Below are 15,694 nucleotides of genomic sequence, written 5' to 3'. Positions count from 1 at the left end.
CAGGCTGTCCTCCCTCAGAGCTTCAAAGACCAGGTTGTCTAACATCCCACTGTACAGATGGGAAAATCGAGGCCCAAGATGACTCTGTCCAGGTCTCAGAGCGAGTCAGAGGCCGAGCCGGGCCTAGTACCCAGGCCACCTGCTCACAATGGGGATATGCCATGCAGAGGGCAAATGCAGCTTCTGGGTTGGGACAGACCCGAGTTTGAGGGACTCCCCAAAGCCTGGGGTTGGGTCAGGGGCCACCTCTACCCCCCAGGGCCTCTCTTGTTTGCCCCTGGCTGGGTTCAGCCTGGTTTCTGCTTCATCAGCAAAGTGTGAAAGCCTCTTCTCTTCCCTTCTTATTCTGGAGCTCACACCACACCATCTCCACCCACAGCCCAGGGAGCGTGACTGGAGCCCCAGGCCCGAAACAAGGGAACATTGTCTCTTCCATGAAGGCCGTAACGAGGGGGTGAACAGCTGCTCCCCATCTTCCTGGAGGCAGAAGGAAGGGTGTAGCAGAAGGGATTTGGGCTAGTAGATGGGAGAACTTCCAGGCTTTATGAGGGGGTTGGGGAATTAGGGGATAGTGATTCTCTTCTGAGCCAATTCAAGTCCATCAGGTAATACTGAGGCTCAGAGTGCCCAGCCCTGTGCTCAGAAACCAGTAGGGGACAGGGAGGAGGGGCCATGGCTGGTCACTGAGAAGTAGCTGGGGCAGTGGAGTCTGTTTTTTCCCCCCTCTCTCCTGCCCCCAGGGAGGGAGTGATCACACCATCCACTCACCCTACAAGAGCCTGCCAGGCAGAAACCATTACCCCCATTTTACAGAAAGGGAAAGTGAGTTATAGGGCAGGGATGTGACTGATCCTAGGCCACACAGGGATCTGGAGCCTCGGCTCAAACCCTGCTCTTCCAAATATAGACTTACTAGTTCTTTCCTCTACGAGGAAAGAGGGAACATCAAGCTAGGTCTAGAAAGGTGGGAGGACTAGAGTGGGCTAAGGTTTGGAGGCTGGAGAGATGCTCTGTTGAGGACAGGGAGAAGCCTGTATTATGGGCAGATATGCCCCACCTCATAGCCCTCTGGGGGTGGAGGGGGCTAAGCCTCTCCCTGAAGTTGGTGGGGCAGGGGGACAATACGAAGGGAGGCAGACCAAAAGCCAATTCTGCAAAAACTCCCACCTCCTCTCTGAGTCTCAATGCTTCTTCTTAGGAGCACCCCCCTCCCACAGTTTTCCTGAGTCCCTTGGTTCATTCTTGCCTTCTTCCCTAATTTAGCCTTCAAGGCTCCCTGAGGAGATAATTATGTGGGAAAGACAGCCGGGGAAGGGGCCCCTGGCAGGAGCTGCCCTTGCCCTCCCCCACCCCTATGTTCGAAAGACAACTGGCATTGGAGTTAGGGGCAATCGGAGCTGTCCCACCAGGCTCTCACAAGGAAGGATAGGTCCAAAATTTCCAGTCTCCCCACTCCCTGCCTGCTGGCTCTCTCTGTGGCCTCTGTGAGAGACACCAGAGCCAGGACAAGGGGGAAACAGAGACAAGGAAAGAGAAACAAAGAAAGAGTTCAGAGGGGCCGTGAGAGTGCTGGGAACAGGGAGTGACCAAATTAGTCCAGGCTTTAGGGCTTCCAGGCTCTTCACACAGGCAGGGAACATAGTGGGAGTGTAGGCCGTGGTTGAAATAACCCTGAGCCATCCCCACACTAGGCCCAGAACCCAAAACCCAAAACCGAGCTTCCATTTCAGAGGCGGGGGCATCATGGCACCTAGAACCTATTGGAACCCACAGCCAAAACTCCAGGGACATCTGAAGGCAGAAGTGGGGGCCTCAGAAAGATTGAGTCCCTTGGGGTGCCTGGGTGGCTCAGTTGTTAAGCATCTGCCTTCGGCTCAGGTCATGATCCCAGGGTCCTGGGATTGAGCCCTGCACAGGCTCCCTGCTCCGCGGGAAGCCTGCTTCTCCCTTTCCCACTCCTCCCTGCTTGTGTTCCCTCTCTCGCTGTGTCTTTCTGTGTCAAATAAATAAATAAAATCTTTAAAAAAAAAAAGAAAGAAAGAAAGATTGAGTCCCTGGGGCTTGGGGTCTGTCAGAGGAAGGGGGAAGCACTTCAGAGTCACCAAGAAGGGGGTGGGGTGGGAGAGATGAAAGCTGGCAGGATGGGGGACCAGTGCCCCCACCCTGCTGCACAGCGGCAGCCCTGCCTGTGGGGGCTGGAGCCACTCCCAAACTCTCTCCAGGCCCCTGTCTGCTGAGCCTGGGCAGCCTCTTTTCTGTCCCTGCTCTCCCCTGAGAGCCCCCACTCTAATCAGAAGAAGCGCTGGCAGACCTCAGGCACAAGAGCGCCTCAACTCCAACCTGTGAACTCCCAAATCTGTGCGGCACCAGCTGGATGGAGACATAGGGACCCTGTCCACAAGCCCCTGCTTTCACAGATGGGGAGGCTGAGGCACAGAGAAAGGCCAGGGCCACCAAAGTACTTTATGGAGTCTTTTTTGCTCCTCCGTAAAGTAATGCCTGTACCTCTCTAATTCTCCCGGCTCGGGGACAGACCCACGTTTTGATCTGCCACAGGAGGCCCACATGAGGAAGTACAAACCTATGTCAACTGTGGGCCCCAAGCCCGAACGTCCTACAAGGGGTCTGGCCGATAGGGCAGCACGACTCAGGAAAGACCCTCATCACCTCCTTGTGTGTTTATAAAAAAGAACCAGATAGGAATCTCTAAAACCAGTCCCTGAGAAACAGCTAAAGGACTAGATTAGAACCCTTTGTAATTATCACCCAGAATACCTCGAAGCAGGCAAGAACCTTTGACATCAGCACCGGCAGAAGCCTTCGGGGCCTGAGTAGACAGAAGCCCTCGGTCATTAACACTCTTAAAACTACCTGGGCACTCCCAGGACCAGGGAAGCACCCTCAGACCTGGGCACTTACCCAATGAGCACACTCAAAAGGCTCCTGTGGAAGTCAGCGCCCACGGCCCTTCTTTGCCCCCCCCCAAGCCCCCCCCCCCCCCACCAAGGACTCACCACCTGCGGCTTGCTGCAGCACTTGCCGGCTGGGGCAGGCTCATCTGGAGCCCGGGCTGCCTCAGGGGGCTTGGCCTCAGCCGAAGGCATATCCACTGGTGCTGGGGCAGGAACCTCGCCAGCGTGGAGGGTCAGCATATACTGCTTGGTGACATCCTCGAGTGACGGTGCCTGCAGCGTGCAGTGGGCCCTGGCCGGGAAGCCCACGGGCTCCGGCACAGCCACAGGGGGGCCAACAGAAGTCGGTGGCTCAGGCACCACGATAGGCGTGAAGGTGGCGGGCACACTCGCATGGCGAACGTGTTTGGAGGATGGTCGGGCCCGCGACAGGTTGCTGGTCTGGTCCTCACTGCCTTCCTCTCTCTGTAGTTCCTGGTGACTGCTCCGGGCTGGGCGCTTCTTGGAACCCCGTCGGATGAGCCGTGGGGACAGAACATCAGCCAGTTTAGGGTCAAGGTGGAAGTCGCGGCGGCCAGTGGAGGAGGCAGGTGGGGTCTTGGGTAGGGCCCTCTCAGACTGTGCCCGGCCCCTGGCAGGACTGGGTTCTTCTGGTTCTGCCCGCCGCTCTGCCAGAACGGGCTCACTGCTAGATGGAGGCAGCATGGGCTCGACTTCTCGGATGGGCTCCCCTCCCGGGCCCTCAAATCCAGGCCCGGCCAGCTCCCCACGACGGCTGGGGTCACTCAGAGATTTCTTCTTCGGGGCTTTGCCAGCAACCCTGTCGTCCACCACACACCCCGAAGCACCAGGCCCCTGAACAATACTCTGAATAACCTCCTGGTAACCCTTGCTCTCTTCACTGCCCACAGACCAGTCACTGTGGCCACTGGTCAAGCCCTCGTCCACAGCTGGGGCCGCTGGAAGCCCTGTCTTGGGGCTCAGCGAGCCCAAAAGGTTGCTATCCACGGAGAACCCAGAGGGCTCCTCGGAGGTGGCAGCCCGGTGGCGCTGTGGAATTGGGTCACTCAGAGACCGGTAGGCCTCACCTGCCTCTCCATTGCTCAGTTCAGTCCCACCAGGGCCTGAAGGAGGGACTTTGCGTCTCCGTCGGAGGGCACCTGGTGTGGGAGGGGTATCAGCGGACACCAGGGCCCACCCTCCCAGACTATCTTCAGCCCCAGGGCCATGGTGGTTGGTCTGGGCTGAGGACGAGGAAAGGGGTCGCCACACCCCCGTGGTACTCAGGCTGCAAAAGGCTGAAACAAGAGGCTCAGGGTCTGCCCCAATGCCCTCATCTGTCAGGCTAGACTCGGGGCCAGAGAGCTCCTCCTGGGACCGCTGCCCTTGGGTCATGTCTCCTGCCCAGACAGGGCTTCCAGGGGGGACATCACTTCCGTCATCCTGCTGGGCACCCATTCGCTGGATCTTCTCAAAAACCTGACGGGCCTCTTGTACATACTGATCCTGGACAACCAGGGGCAGTGGATCCTCCTCGGCACTTGGGCCCGCCAGCAGGAGCTCAGAGGAGCTGGGCTTCAGGGCGCTGGTGCGGGATAGGCGGCGGGCCACGGGCTTCTCAGAGCAGGTAAAAGACTTTGCCCTCCGAAGGGTGGCCGTCAAGTCTTTGAGTGTGGGGCGGGTGCCAGGTGACGCTGGGGCTGGGGCAAGCGTGGGTCCAAGTTGTGCCCTGGGGCCACCTGCTGCCGGTGAGTCTCTGCCATCTAAGTTGGGGCCGCTCCCGAGGTCACTGGGGCGCCCACCGGGCTTTCGGACCCTGAGCTCTGAAAGGTCTGAGCGAAGGAAACTGAGCAGCGTCAGGGTCTCTGAGGCAATATCTGGATTCGACAGGGACTTCCGCTGCCGGCTCTTGTCCAACTCCAGTCCTCCATCTCTCAATGCCCTCGTGGTGCCCACAGGTCCCTTGGTGCGGGTTCGAGGCTGGGGCCTTAGGAGGAGCCCCTCTCCAGCTCCAAAGCTAGGGGAGCGGTACATGCCCCAGCCCCCAGAACCCCGACTAGCCCATGGGTCCTCATCCTTGAGGGTCTCCGTGCTGGAATAGCGGCTGCTACCGCGGGAGCCTGCTGGGCTGGCTAGGTATGCAGGAAAGCTCACCTTGGCCACGCGGAAAGCTCCCCCCACAGTGTCAGACATGGGCCGGAGTCCCTCCTGAGGACCTGGTCCACAGGGAGGCGAGCCAGTACCCCACTCCCGGGGTCCTTCCTCACTAGAGGCTCTTGGAGATTTGGGGGGCTCAGGACTCCTGGCTCCTTCAGCTGAATCCATGCTGCCCAGATTTAACCCATAACTGTCTGGCCTACAGTCCTTATCCAAGAGAGAGCTTCCAGGCCTGGGTCCCGGCCTCCCTCCCCAGCGGTGGCCGCCCTCACCGTCCTGGTCCTCGTCACTGCCCGAGGAGTGGCCTCCGTGGTAGGCCGGACTCTGCGCCCCGGGCGGCGGCGGCGGCGGGACCTCCTCTTCCTCCTCGCTGGAGCTGGCAGCCGGACCGCGGCTGACAGGATAGGAGGAGGCGATGGAGGAGGAGCAGGAGCAGGAGGCCCGGGCCCCGGCCTGCGGTTGGGAGAAGCTATGCCAAGAATGTAAACCATCCGCCGGACGCTGCGCCCGCTCCTGTTGCTGCTGCTGCTGCCGCCGCCTCCTCCCCTCGGTCCCTGGGCCGGGTAGCGGCCGCGCGGAACGCAGGCCCGCCAGGGGGAAGCACGTCCGAGGAGGTGGCGTCGGCGGTTGCCGGGGCTCGCGGGCCGGGGGCTCCCACACGGCACCGTCGGGGCTGGGCGTCCCCGAGGCCTCAGAGTCGGCACTGGGCCGCCTGGAGCCAGGGCCACCGAAGAGCTTGCGCATCTCGGTGACGCTGGGCCAGGCGCCGCGCGCCGCGCCCTCCGCCGCTTCTTCCGCGGCCCCGGGGGAGACGCCCCCGTCTCGGGCCCCTGCGTGGTCGTCGTCCAGGCGCGGCGCGTCGAAGCGCCGGGAGAGCTGGCGCACCGACGGCGAGAGGCTGCGGAGCGGGCGCGGCTGCGCGGGGGCGGTCGGGGGCCCCGACGCCAGTTTGGACACGCGCCGGGAGGGCTGGCCCGGGACCGACGCGGCAGGCCGGCACGAGGCGCGGCGCCGCAACCCGGGGGTGTCCGTGGCCTCCTCCTTCGGCCCGGGCCCGCCGCTCCAGCGTTCCAGCAGCTTGAACGAGACGCTGCGATAGAGCGGGGACCGGGGCGCCCCGTCCGCCATGGTGGCAACACTCACTCTGGGGGGGCTGGCCTCGGGGAGCCGCGGCCAACCCCCCCCCCCTTGCGCCCTCGCCCCGAAGGAGCGCAGCAGCCGGGGTCCGAAGGCCTGGGTTCTGCAGCAGCAGTGTGAGGGGATTTGCGGGGAGAGGGCGCAGAGACTCAAGCAGAGGTTTTATCTGCCGCGGCTCAAGTTTCTGAGGCCGCGGGCGGCATCGGCTCCATCCAGCGCGGTCCCTCCCGCCTCAGCGCCGACCCCCGGGGCCGGCCCCCTCTTCGGCCGGGGCGATTCGGAGCATCGCGGCCCGGCCCGGTCCGGGCAGGATCCCAGGGCTCTGTTCCTCGGCTCCGTGCCCGCCAGCCTTCCCTCGCGCTCCCGCTCCGGCTCCCGCTCCCTCCCTCTTGGCTGCTCGCTCCGCGCTCCCTTTTGTTGCAAATAAACTTTGTGGCTGAGGAAAGGGGGTGGGAGGCGGGGCCTCGCGCCCAAAAGAGGGGGTGGGCTCCGGGCGCGCGCAAGGCTGGGAATCGGGATTTCGGGGGGAGGGAATGGGGGAGGAGTCGAAGGAGAAACAAGACTGCTTGAGCACATGCAGACCGAAGCGACCCTCCACAGGACCCCTTCTGGAACCCATTGGCCAAGCTGCCCCCCAAGGACTCGCTCCGACGCACGAAACCTCTGAGTGTGGTCAGCTCCGCCGACACACAGCCGGGGCTGCGCACCGACTGCGGTTCAGACGCTTCTGCGCGGTAACACCTTCTGCCCAAGGAACCCCAACATGGCAACCTTCGACCCATAAACTGGTACACACCGACATTCAGGTACACCCAGAAACACTCTTCCAGGAGGAAGGGGGCGGGACTCGCCGCCAGGGGGAGCAGTGAGCGCCACCGGCCGACCTGGGCGCTTGCGGCTCCCTGCCCCACCCCTCCACCCCGCCCAGGCCACGCCCCCCACCCGGCCCTCCGCCGTGAATCCTACTGTCACGGAGACCCGGTCAGCCTTCCGCGCCCCCAAAGGCCCCGCCCCTCGTACCTCTGCGGCCTGTCCAGCTCTGACCCTCCCACATCGTTCCAGGTGCTCCACCCTTTGTGGCCACTCCCCTACCCGCCCTCACGTTTCCCGCCGCCCCCCCTAGGTCACGCCCCCCCACCTGCCCCCGCCATCTCGGAGGCCCCTCTCCTCGATGCTCCGCCCTGCGTCCCCCCGCCCCTCCTCCTGAGCTCCGTGATACGCGGCTCTTACGCCCTCTACCGGCCGGATTCGCCCACCCCGTGGAGTCCAGGACAGGTAAAGCGGTTCCCAACACCAAAAAATGGGAGTGTTGGGAAGACTTCATCTCCTTTACTTCCTTTCAGTGCTTTCCTAATCTCTTCAAGAGCCATTTCAAACCTAGTCCCTTCGCAAAGCCCCTTTGGCCTCACACACAACACGAGCTTCAACGGAAACGCCCTTGACTTGCCACTGCCAAACCGACACGCCTACTTGCGGCCCTCCACCCTTCTAACAGAGCGAGCGGGTCGCCTCTCTGGCTTCAAGCTGATCCAACCTTGGGCTCGCCTTGCACCTCTGTCCCTGTCTGGCAAGGCTCCCATTGTCCCGGGTACTGGGGCCTTCCCCACCCCCACCTGCTTCTGTGAGGTCCCATTCATCCTCAGGGTCCCAACTTAAATGCAAGGCAGCTCCTTGACATCTGAATGAACCAATGGGAATTTATGGAGTGCCTTGGATGTATGGGTAATATTATTTCATTCATTTTATTTAATCCTAGAACCACCCTGTAGGTAGATAATATTGCCTCTTTTCTTTTTCTTTTTTTTTTTTTTTTAAGATTTTATTTATTTGACAGAGAGAGAGACAGCGAGAGCAGGAACACAAGCAGGGGGAGTGGGAGAGGGAGAAGCAAGCTTCCCGCGGAGCAGGGAGCCCGATGTGGGGCTCGATTCCAGGACCCTGGGATCATGACCTGAGCCGAAGGCAGACGCTTAACAACTGAGCCACCCAGGTGCCCCAATGTTGCCTCTTTTCTATGGGTCATGAAGGAGATTTAACTTTGACCACTGTCAAAGTCAGAAAATGGCAATGCCTTCAATGACTCAAATTCAGATTTGAGGAGCTTCAAACACCATGCTCCTCTAGTCTTCACTGGTCCCAGATCCCTGATGAAGAAGGGGCTTCTCTCTCCTTGAGCCCCCAGCATCCTCTTCTTCCTTCTTGGGCCTGGGCTCACCTTCCCCAGGAACAGAGGATAACCTGGTCTGACTCACACTCCCCTTGGCCCAAGAGGACTCACTAGGCTGGCAGGCCCTGGGAGCAGGAGGCCGTGGTCCGGATGAGAGGGGCAGGGATGGGCATAGGGCAGGATGGTAGACACTGAGGGATTGATTGACTACTGCATGAGAAAGGGAGGACTCAGCCAGGACCTGGCACCCTCCCTACTGCTTCCCTTGGGTCGTGGCAAATCCCTGTAGGGAGAAAACTTCCTCTCTGAGTGGAGACCAGCCTCCTGTAAGTCCCTCACCTCTGCCTCAGAAGGACATCTCTCCTTCACTGGGGAATTGATGGCAAGGAAGAGAGCCCTGCCTGGCCTAGTGCCTCTCTCTACCTCTGCCTTGCTGTGTGACCTTGGGTATATCCTTACACTTCCCTGGGCTTCAGCTGCCTCATCTGAAAAGTGAGGAGTGGGTCTAGATTTCCCCAAAGGTATCTCTCTACCTCTATTGAAGTCAGACTCTTGTTTGTTCTGGAGTGTTTTTTACTCTTTTGGTGGGGGGACCCTCATCCTGGGAGTCACTGCTTTCCTCCAATAACAATGGTCCCTGCCATCTGAAATTTGTACTTTTCCAAACTCTTTCACATCCTGTCATATTTTGTCTTCTTATCAGTTCTGGAATAGAGGTTTTTATTCCCGTATCACAGGTGGGCAAACTGATGGACAGGAGCAGAGACTCAGGTCACCTCAGCATCCTGCAGCTTGGCCTGGAGGTGGGCTGACTGGGGCCTCTGGATCAGGAATTCCCCTTGGTGGGGAAGGAGGGTGTTTAAGGATCTGGGCTGGGCCCCCACGCAATGGGACACTTACCCAATCAGAGAGTGGCTTGGCTGCTTCCAGCACCCCATGAGTCCTCCCAGCCTCAGCTCCTTCTGACTCATGATGAGACAAATCATCTTCCAGGTACAGAGGGACCCTGATTGTGTTTAGCCCTTCAAAGACTCATCTAGGAAGTGGCTGGAAACACTGGGCACCAAGGTGGAGAGAGGAACACTGTGCTGGGAGTCTAGAGCTGGGCCCAATGCAGGCACCCTCAGAGACATGCCAGATGACCCTCAGTAGGTCACTCTCAGGCTCCTCACCTATGAAAGGGGAATGAAAACATTAACCCACCTACCCAGTAGTCATGGTGACCCAGCAAGGTCAGGGCTGTAAATCCCCTGGAGAAATCAAGATAGTCAAGTTGTGATGGTCCTAGTCATGTCCAGTGATGGGCCTTGAGTACTTAAGAGGGAAAAAAAAAATGAGGAGTGAGAGGACCCCAAGAAGTAATGAGCTCCAGGAAGGAACTGTCTTAGGGGGAATCGGGCTCCTGACTCCATTCCCAAGTCAATTAGAAATGACCTGAGATTGTCGCCTTTCCTGTATGATTAGAACTCAAATGCATAGAATTGGATTATTTATAAACTTTTGTTCATGACACATTCTCACCACTTAATTGGCTCCCATCACAAAACAAAACAACTAGGACTTTGACAGTGTCATACATCTCATTACATAGTTTCCCTAACCCATTCTGCTGCTGTACCACCCAGGATAGCCGTTACCTCCTGTGTTCAGCATGCCCTTGCTTTCCTTTTTGTATAGTTTTGTTGCATCTGTGTATTCCTTCAAAGTATATAGTTTCATTTTAGTTGTCTTTAACTTTATCAAAAGGGATCTTGCTGTGTATAAGTTTTTTGAGACATCTTTGTACTTAATATTATACTGCTTGGATTATCCATATTGTTACACATGGGTAAAGGGCATCCTGGCTGCAGGTAATATTCCAGTGTGTGAATATAGCACAGTGTATTCATCCATTCTCTCACGGACGGGCAATGGAGTGTTTGCAGGTGTTTGCTCTCGTGAATGGTGCTGCTCGGAGCACTGTGCAGGACACCATGTGCACATGCGCAGGAGTGCTCGGGGTAACGGGCCAGGTGACCGCTCAGCATTCAAGAGGCATTGTCAAGCTAGGATCAAGTACCTCTGTGTTTTTTGTTTGTTGGTTGGTTTTAAATTATCTGTGTTTCCTTTTAGGTGAAATGCCTGTTTTTGCCTCTTCTATTGGGTTATCATACTTTTTTGTACTTGATAATTCAGCCCTAACTTTTCCATGCGCAGTACCCCTGGTGGCTTAGAGAGGGCTGGTAGTATTATCACTGTTTTACAGGTAAGGAAACAGAGGCTTAGAGAAGTAAACTGGCTTATTCAAAGTCACGAAATCAGTAACAGCCCTTCTGCACTGAGCTAGTAATACCTTCTGAAACCACTGGGCCTCTGCTAAGAAGCCTTCTCTGCCCCTCAAGCTGAGTCACAGCCCCCCTGATCCTCAGCATCTCTCAGCCCCTGACCATTACATGAGATTATAGTCTCCCTAGTGAGGCCTTCCTTGCCCCCAGCCCCTCCCTTTTTTAAGATTTATTTATTTATTTTAGAGAAGGGGAAGGGGAGAGGGAGAGCGGGAGAGAATCTCCAGCAGACTCCCCACTGAGCGTGGACCCCGAAGCAGGGCTCGATCCCATGACCCCGAGATCACGATTTTAGCCGAAACCAAGAGTCAGATGCTCAACCCCAAGAGTCAGAAGCTCAGCTGACTGAGCCACCCAGGTGCCCTGCCCCCTACCCCTCCTTATGTTCTTCTAAGCTCTCCTCCCCTGCTGTAATGACCCAGGGTTATGTTTATTTCATTACTGCCATTCTCCTCCATCAGACTAGGAACTCCCTGAGGACAGGGACCCACTGCTCAGCATGATGCCTGGCACACAGTAGGTGCTCAATAAATGTTGTTTAGTGGTTGAACTCTTTCCTTGTCTGTACCCTCACCCCTCCCCAAGATTCTTTTTGAGGGTAGGGTCTGGGTCCGTGGAGGAGCAGAGAGAATGTGTGTCGAACAAATGAATGAGGGAGGGAGGAGAAAGCTGCATCTATTCCTAGGACAGATCCAGTGCCCCTGGGCTTTTCCAGAAGGACAAACCCTGGTCCCTAACTCTCTGGCTCCTCCATCTTTGGCCCTGCCCCTGTCCTCAACCTACAACAGCCAACACTCACAGGTCTCCTGTCATAGAAGCATCTTCCCTGGACCTGGCCTCCCTGGGAACCTTCTCTCTTTTCTTCTCCACCCATCACCTCCACTTCCTCCCCCACTCACCCAGCTCCCCTGCCACCATCATTCAGAAACCCCCAGGCTTTGACCTGCCACATCTCTGGCTCCCCCTCCTGCCCAACCCCTTAATGGAGTTCCCAGGGTTCTCTCCAGGCCCTTCCTTCTTACTCTGTCCCTCAGGAAACCCATCCATCCCTTCAGCCTCCAGCCAAAAGCGGCATGACCACTCCCCAAGCTTTGCAACTTTTCTAAGCCTTCCTGGGTATCTCCAGACCCTGTTGACTCCTAGCTTGTCACCAGGCTAGACCCTGGCCCCCACCCCAGTCCAGGACACTGCCTGGCCTCCGCCTAGGTCTACCACCTTAGGATAGAACCCGAGTAAAGGGATTCATTTGGCTATGGCTAACAAGAGCCCGAAAAACTTGTGGCTTAGAAAAGATAGACATTTGGGGCGCCTGAGTGGCTCGGTTGGTTGGGTGACTGCCTTTGGCTCAGGTCATGATCCTGGAGTCCCAGTCCCACATCAGGCTCCCTGCTCAGCGGGGAGTCTGCTTCTCCCTCTGACCCTCCCCTCTCTCATGCTCTCTCTATATCTCATGCTCTCTCTCTATCTCATTCTCTTTCTCAAATAAATCTTTAAAAAAAAAGAAAAGATAGACATTTATTTCTCTCTTGTGCAAAAGTCCAGATTTAGGTGGTCCCAAACTGGAATGGTCAGAAACCCAAGCTGTTTCTCACGGTCCAAGATGGTGCTCCAGCTGTCATGTCCCCATTGTAAGCAGAAAGAAAGGAGGGGAGGCAAAGGACAGACACTACCTCTCTTTTACAGACATTCACCCCCTCCCCATATTAAATTGCCTTAGGGTACTTTGCTTATCTCCCATTACCCAAGATTAAGTTACGTGGTCATACTTAGCTGCGAGTAAGGCTGGGAAATGAAGTTTTCATCCTAGGAGACCACGTGCCCAATTAAAAGAGAGTTGATATTGTGGTTGGCACTTAGCTGTCTCTGTCATAACTTCCTAGGGGGTCCCCAGTTACTGGGACTGGCTGAGGCAGGTGGGCACTTGGAAGGCAAGTGAAGAAAGGAAAGGGAAGGGCGGGAGGATGGGAGAGGTGGAGGGGGGCACCTACTATCTGGGTTAGAGAAAGGCTGTGTGACCTTGACACATCAATTCCCACATCTGGGCCTGTTTCCCCGTCTGTAATTGGAGGTATTGTAAGGATTAAATGAGAAAATGTGTATACAGCACACTGTATGATGCCTAGAACCTGCAGAGCCCAGCAAATGGCCACTGCTGTCATTGTCGTGGCTCCCTGGTGCTTTCCTGGGCTGGCACCAAGCCTTTGCCTCTCTAGCCCTGCCAACTCTCCAGCCTGGTCTTAGGCCACAACCCTCCTATCCATCCTCCAACAGCCTCCATGCCTTGGGCTGTGCTGTTCCCCGCACCAGGAACAACATGGCCCTCTCATCTTCAGTCTAATTATATCCACTCTTCAAGCCCCAGCTGCACCACTCTACCCCCCAGGAAGTCTTCCCCAAGCCATGAGAATAACCTTAGACCCCTGGGAACCCATGTGCTCCCCCGACCCCTCACCACGCTCTACCTCCACACCTCGGTCTATACCTCTCTGTCTCCACCCCAGCAAGCAGGCATCCCCAGTGTGATCCCCCATCACAGAGTGTGCTCTGGGTTAAAGTGAGGAGAGAGAGTGGGGGGTGGGGACAAAAGGAGGGGAAAGGAAGGGGCAATTCAAGCTTCCCAAATGGCACTTGAAGTCCCTCGTACTGGCATGTAATAAATGACTTCTCCTTCTTACAGGAACAGCTGGGGCTCATGGATTATGGCCCTTGTTCTGAAAAAAGTGTGCTGAGTTTGTTTTTTTGTTTTTTCTTAAAAGACCAGCTGCCTCCCAGGTGAAGGAAAAGGAAAAATCCTCTGCTCAAAGCCCCTTGTTTAGAAACCTCCTAGGCCAATTCCTAGAAAGAGACTCTGGAGGAACTTGGGTGCACAAAAGGCAAAATCATTATGATAGTACCATGCATTGCATGCTTACTATGTTCCAGGCATTATTCTAAGTTCTTTGCACATATTAATCCTCACAACTACTTTACAAGATTTACTATTCCCATTTTACAGCTAGGGAAGTTAAGGTACAAAGGGGCTAATAACTTGCCCAGAGTAAGACAGCTACTAAGTGGTAGAGCCAAGATAAACACCAAGGTGACCTGGCTCTGGAGTCTTTACCCTTTATGCTATTCTGCCTCACAAAGGGAAGCTGGGAATGCAATTTACCTGTGGCCCACAATTTTCACTCTTGGAAAAGTGACCAAAGGGTCACAGTTCTTGGCAGTCTGCTAGGATGGTCATCTGCGACTCTCCACGGGGCTCAGCCAGCACTGTGGGCGAGGCCCTCTGCCTTCTGCTCGCCCATTCCCCTACTCCCCCGTGACAGGCAGCTGACCAGTCTGGTCTCAGACTCGGAACAAGACACAGGGTAGCTAACATCTGTACTACTTGGCATGACATCGCATTGTATAGGGAATAGACCTCTTCTGACACTTGCTCACGTCTTTTCACTGTGACCCAAAGAATCAAAGTTCCTTCTGTCCAAATTATCAGCCTCTTCAGAAGGGCATTTTGATGGATTCCCAAGGTGGGTTGGGCCTGGTTTGCCCCCTTCCTCAGCCAGCTGCAAGCACTTCTCTGACATGACTATGGAGTTTAACTCCGGCGGAGTCCTTCTCTGAAGGGCCCCATGGCCCAACAGCCTTGGAGATGAGACAAGGCTAAAAGCAAAATACTAAGTTATGCAGTCCTTCCTCTGCTCTCTCTCCCCTCTACCTTCTGAGAAGGTAAATTTTTTTGTCATGGCTGGTTTGTGTGCAGGGTCTGAGTGGTACACCAGCAGCCAAGGGCAGGCTAGACTGTTCTATAGGAGGAAAGCTGAGATCTGGGAGGAGGGAACAGGGACTGGAGGAGAAGTGAGGGGGGATGGGGTGGGCGGGGTGGTGGAGATAGGAGGAAAAGTTGCAGAGAGGATGAGGAGCTGTACAGGTGGGGCTGAAAAGAGGGGTGGGTGGGAAGAACAGGTAAAGAGGCCTTATGTGGTGGAATCCCCTTCGCTGCCTCCTCAGAGATCTTCAGTGAAGATGCCTTTCCAAAGCTTTTGAAGGCTCAAGTCTGTGTTTGAGATGCCTCCATGAGATGGCCTCCAGCAGCTTCCAGGCACCCACAGGCCAGAATGATGGAGCTGGGAGGGCAGGAGCAGAACCCATGGAACAGTCTGTCTTGAGACTGGTTGGCAGGCTCCTGGCCACGGGACCTCTGCATCTCCATGTTGCAGCGTCCTGGTGGCCCTGCATCTCTTCAAGCTGTTGACTTCTAGAATGAAGCAGGGTTGAAGGGCTATTTCCCCTCACTTGGGGGTCCTGGTGGAGGGGTCCTCAGACTCCCAGGAGACCCTGAGGCTGAAAGAGGCACATTTGAAGAGGTAGGTGGAGAAGAGGTAGGGTCTGGGTCTTTTCCTGGAGTTCAGTGCTCTGGTCCCACCCACACCACCCCCTCCTGGGCTTAACTGAAACTCACTGTTGATTTACCGCCAGATTCAGCACATCTCTACCTTTGGGTTTTATACACACACAGTGCCTTCCATCAGGAGCAGCCTTCTTCTCTCTGCCTTTTGGATTCCTCCCCAGCTCAAGCTCCACCTCTTCGAAGAAGCACTCCTTGATTCCTCCCTCTGCTGAGCCCCCACAGCCTGGAACATCTGAGCCACTCTTGCCATTGTCTGGAGGGTGGCCATGGGACAGCTCTTGTTTTCTCAACTTTCACACACAGGAGGCCATATGCCTGCCCCCCACCCCAGCTCTCTCTACCCATCTGCCCCAGGGCAGAGCCTAGCACAGGGCTGGCCCAGGCTGTAGGAACATGCTCCCACTTCTATTGGCCGACCTCCCACTCAGCCTTCAACACCTGGTTCAGATGCCGCCCATCTCCATCCCAGGAGATCTTTCCTGACTCCTCGGACTGGATCATGGGCATCCTCTATTTACCCCTCCCTCCCCACCCCCCACCCCCCGAACCATGCTTCTCTCTGTCACAGCCTTGATATCACTGTGTCAAGCATCTATATGTCCAG

At 56.5% G+C, this 15,694-nt stretch overlaps 1 protein-coding gene across 1 annotated transcript in view; it reads right to left on the bottom strand.

Moving 5' to 3' along the window:
• Positions 1-6,932, bottom strand: part of ARHGEF17 (Rho guanine nucleotide exchange factor 17) — a 58,448-nt gene extending 51,516 nt beyond the window's left edge. Inside the window, exon 1 of the mRNA XM_032427041.1 lies at positions 3,015-6,932. Within this exon, the coding sequence (XP_032282932.1) occupies positions 3,015-6,197 (3,183 nt within the window). The 5' untranslated portion in view covers positions 6,198-6,932. The remainder of the gene's footprint in view (positions 1-3,014) is intronic.
• Positions 6,933-15,694: the final 8,762 nt, after the last annotated feature.

This window comes from Phoca vitulina, unplaced genomic scaffold (genome assembly GCF_004348235.1).
Source record: "Phoca vitulina isolate PV1807 unplaced genomic scaffold, GSC_HSeal_1.0 scaffold36, whole genome shotgun sequence".
Classification (NCBI taxonomy): domain Eukaryota; kingdom Metazoa; phylum Chordata; class Mammalia; order Carnivora; family Phocidae; genus Phoca; species Phoca vitulina.
Note: the sequence above shows the minus strand (reverse complement) of the source record. Positions and strands in the feature narration are given on the sequence as shown.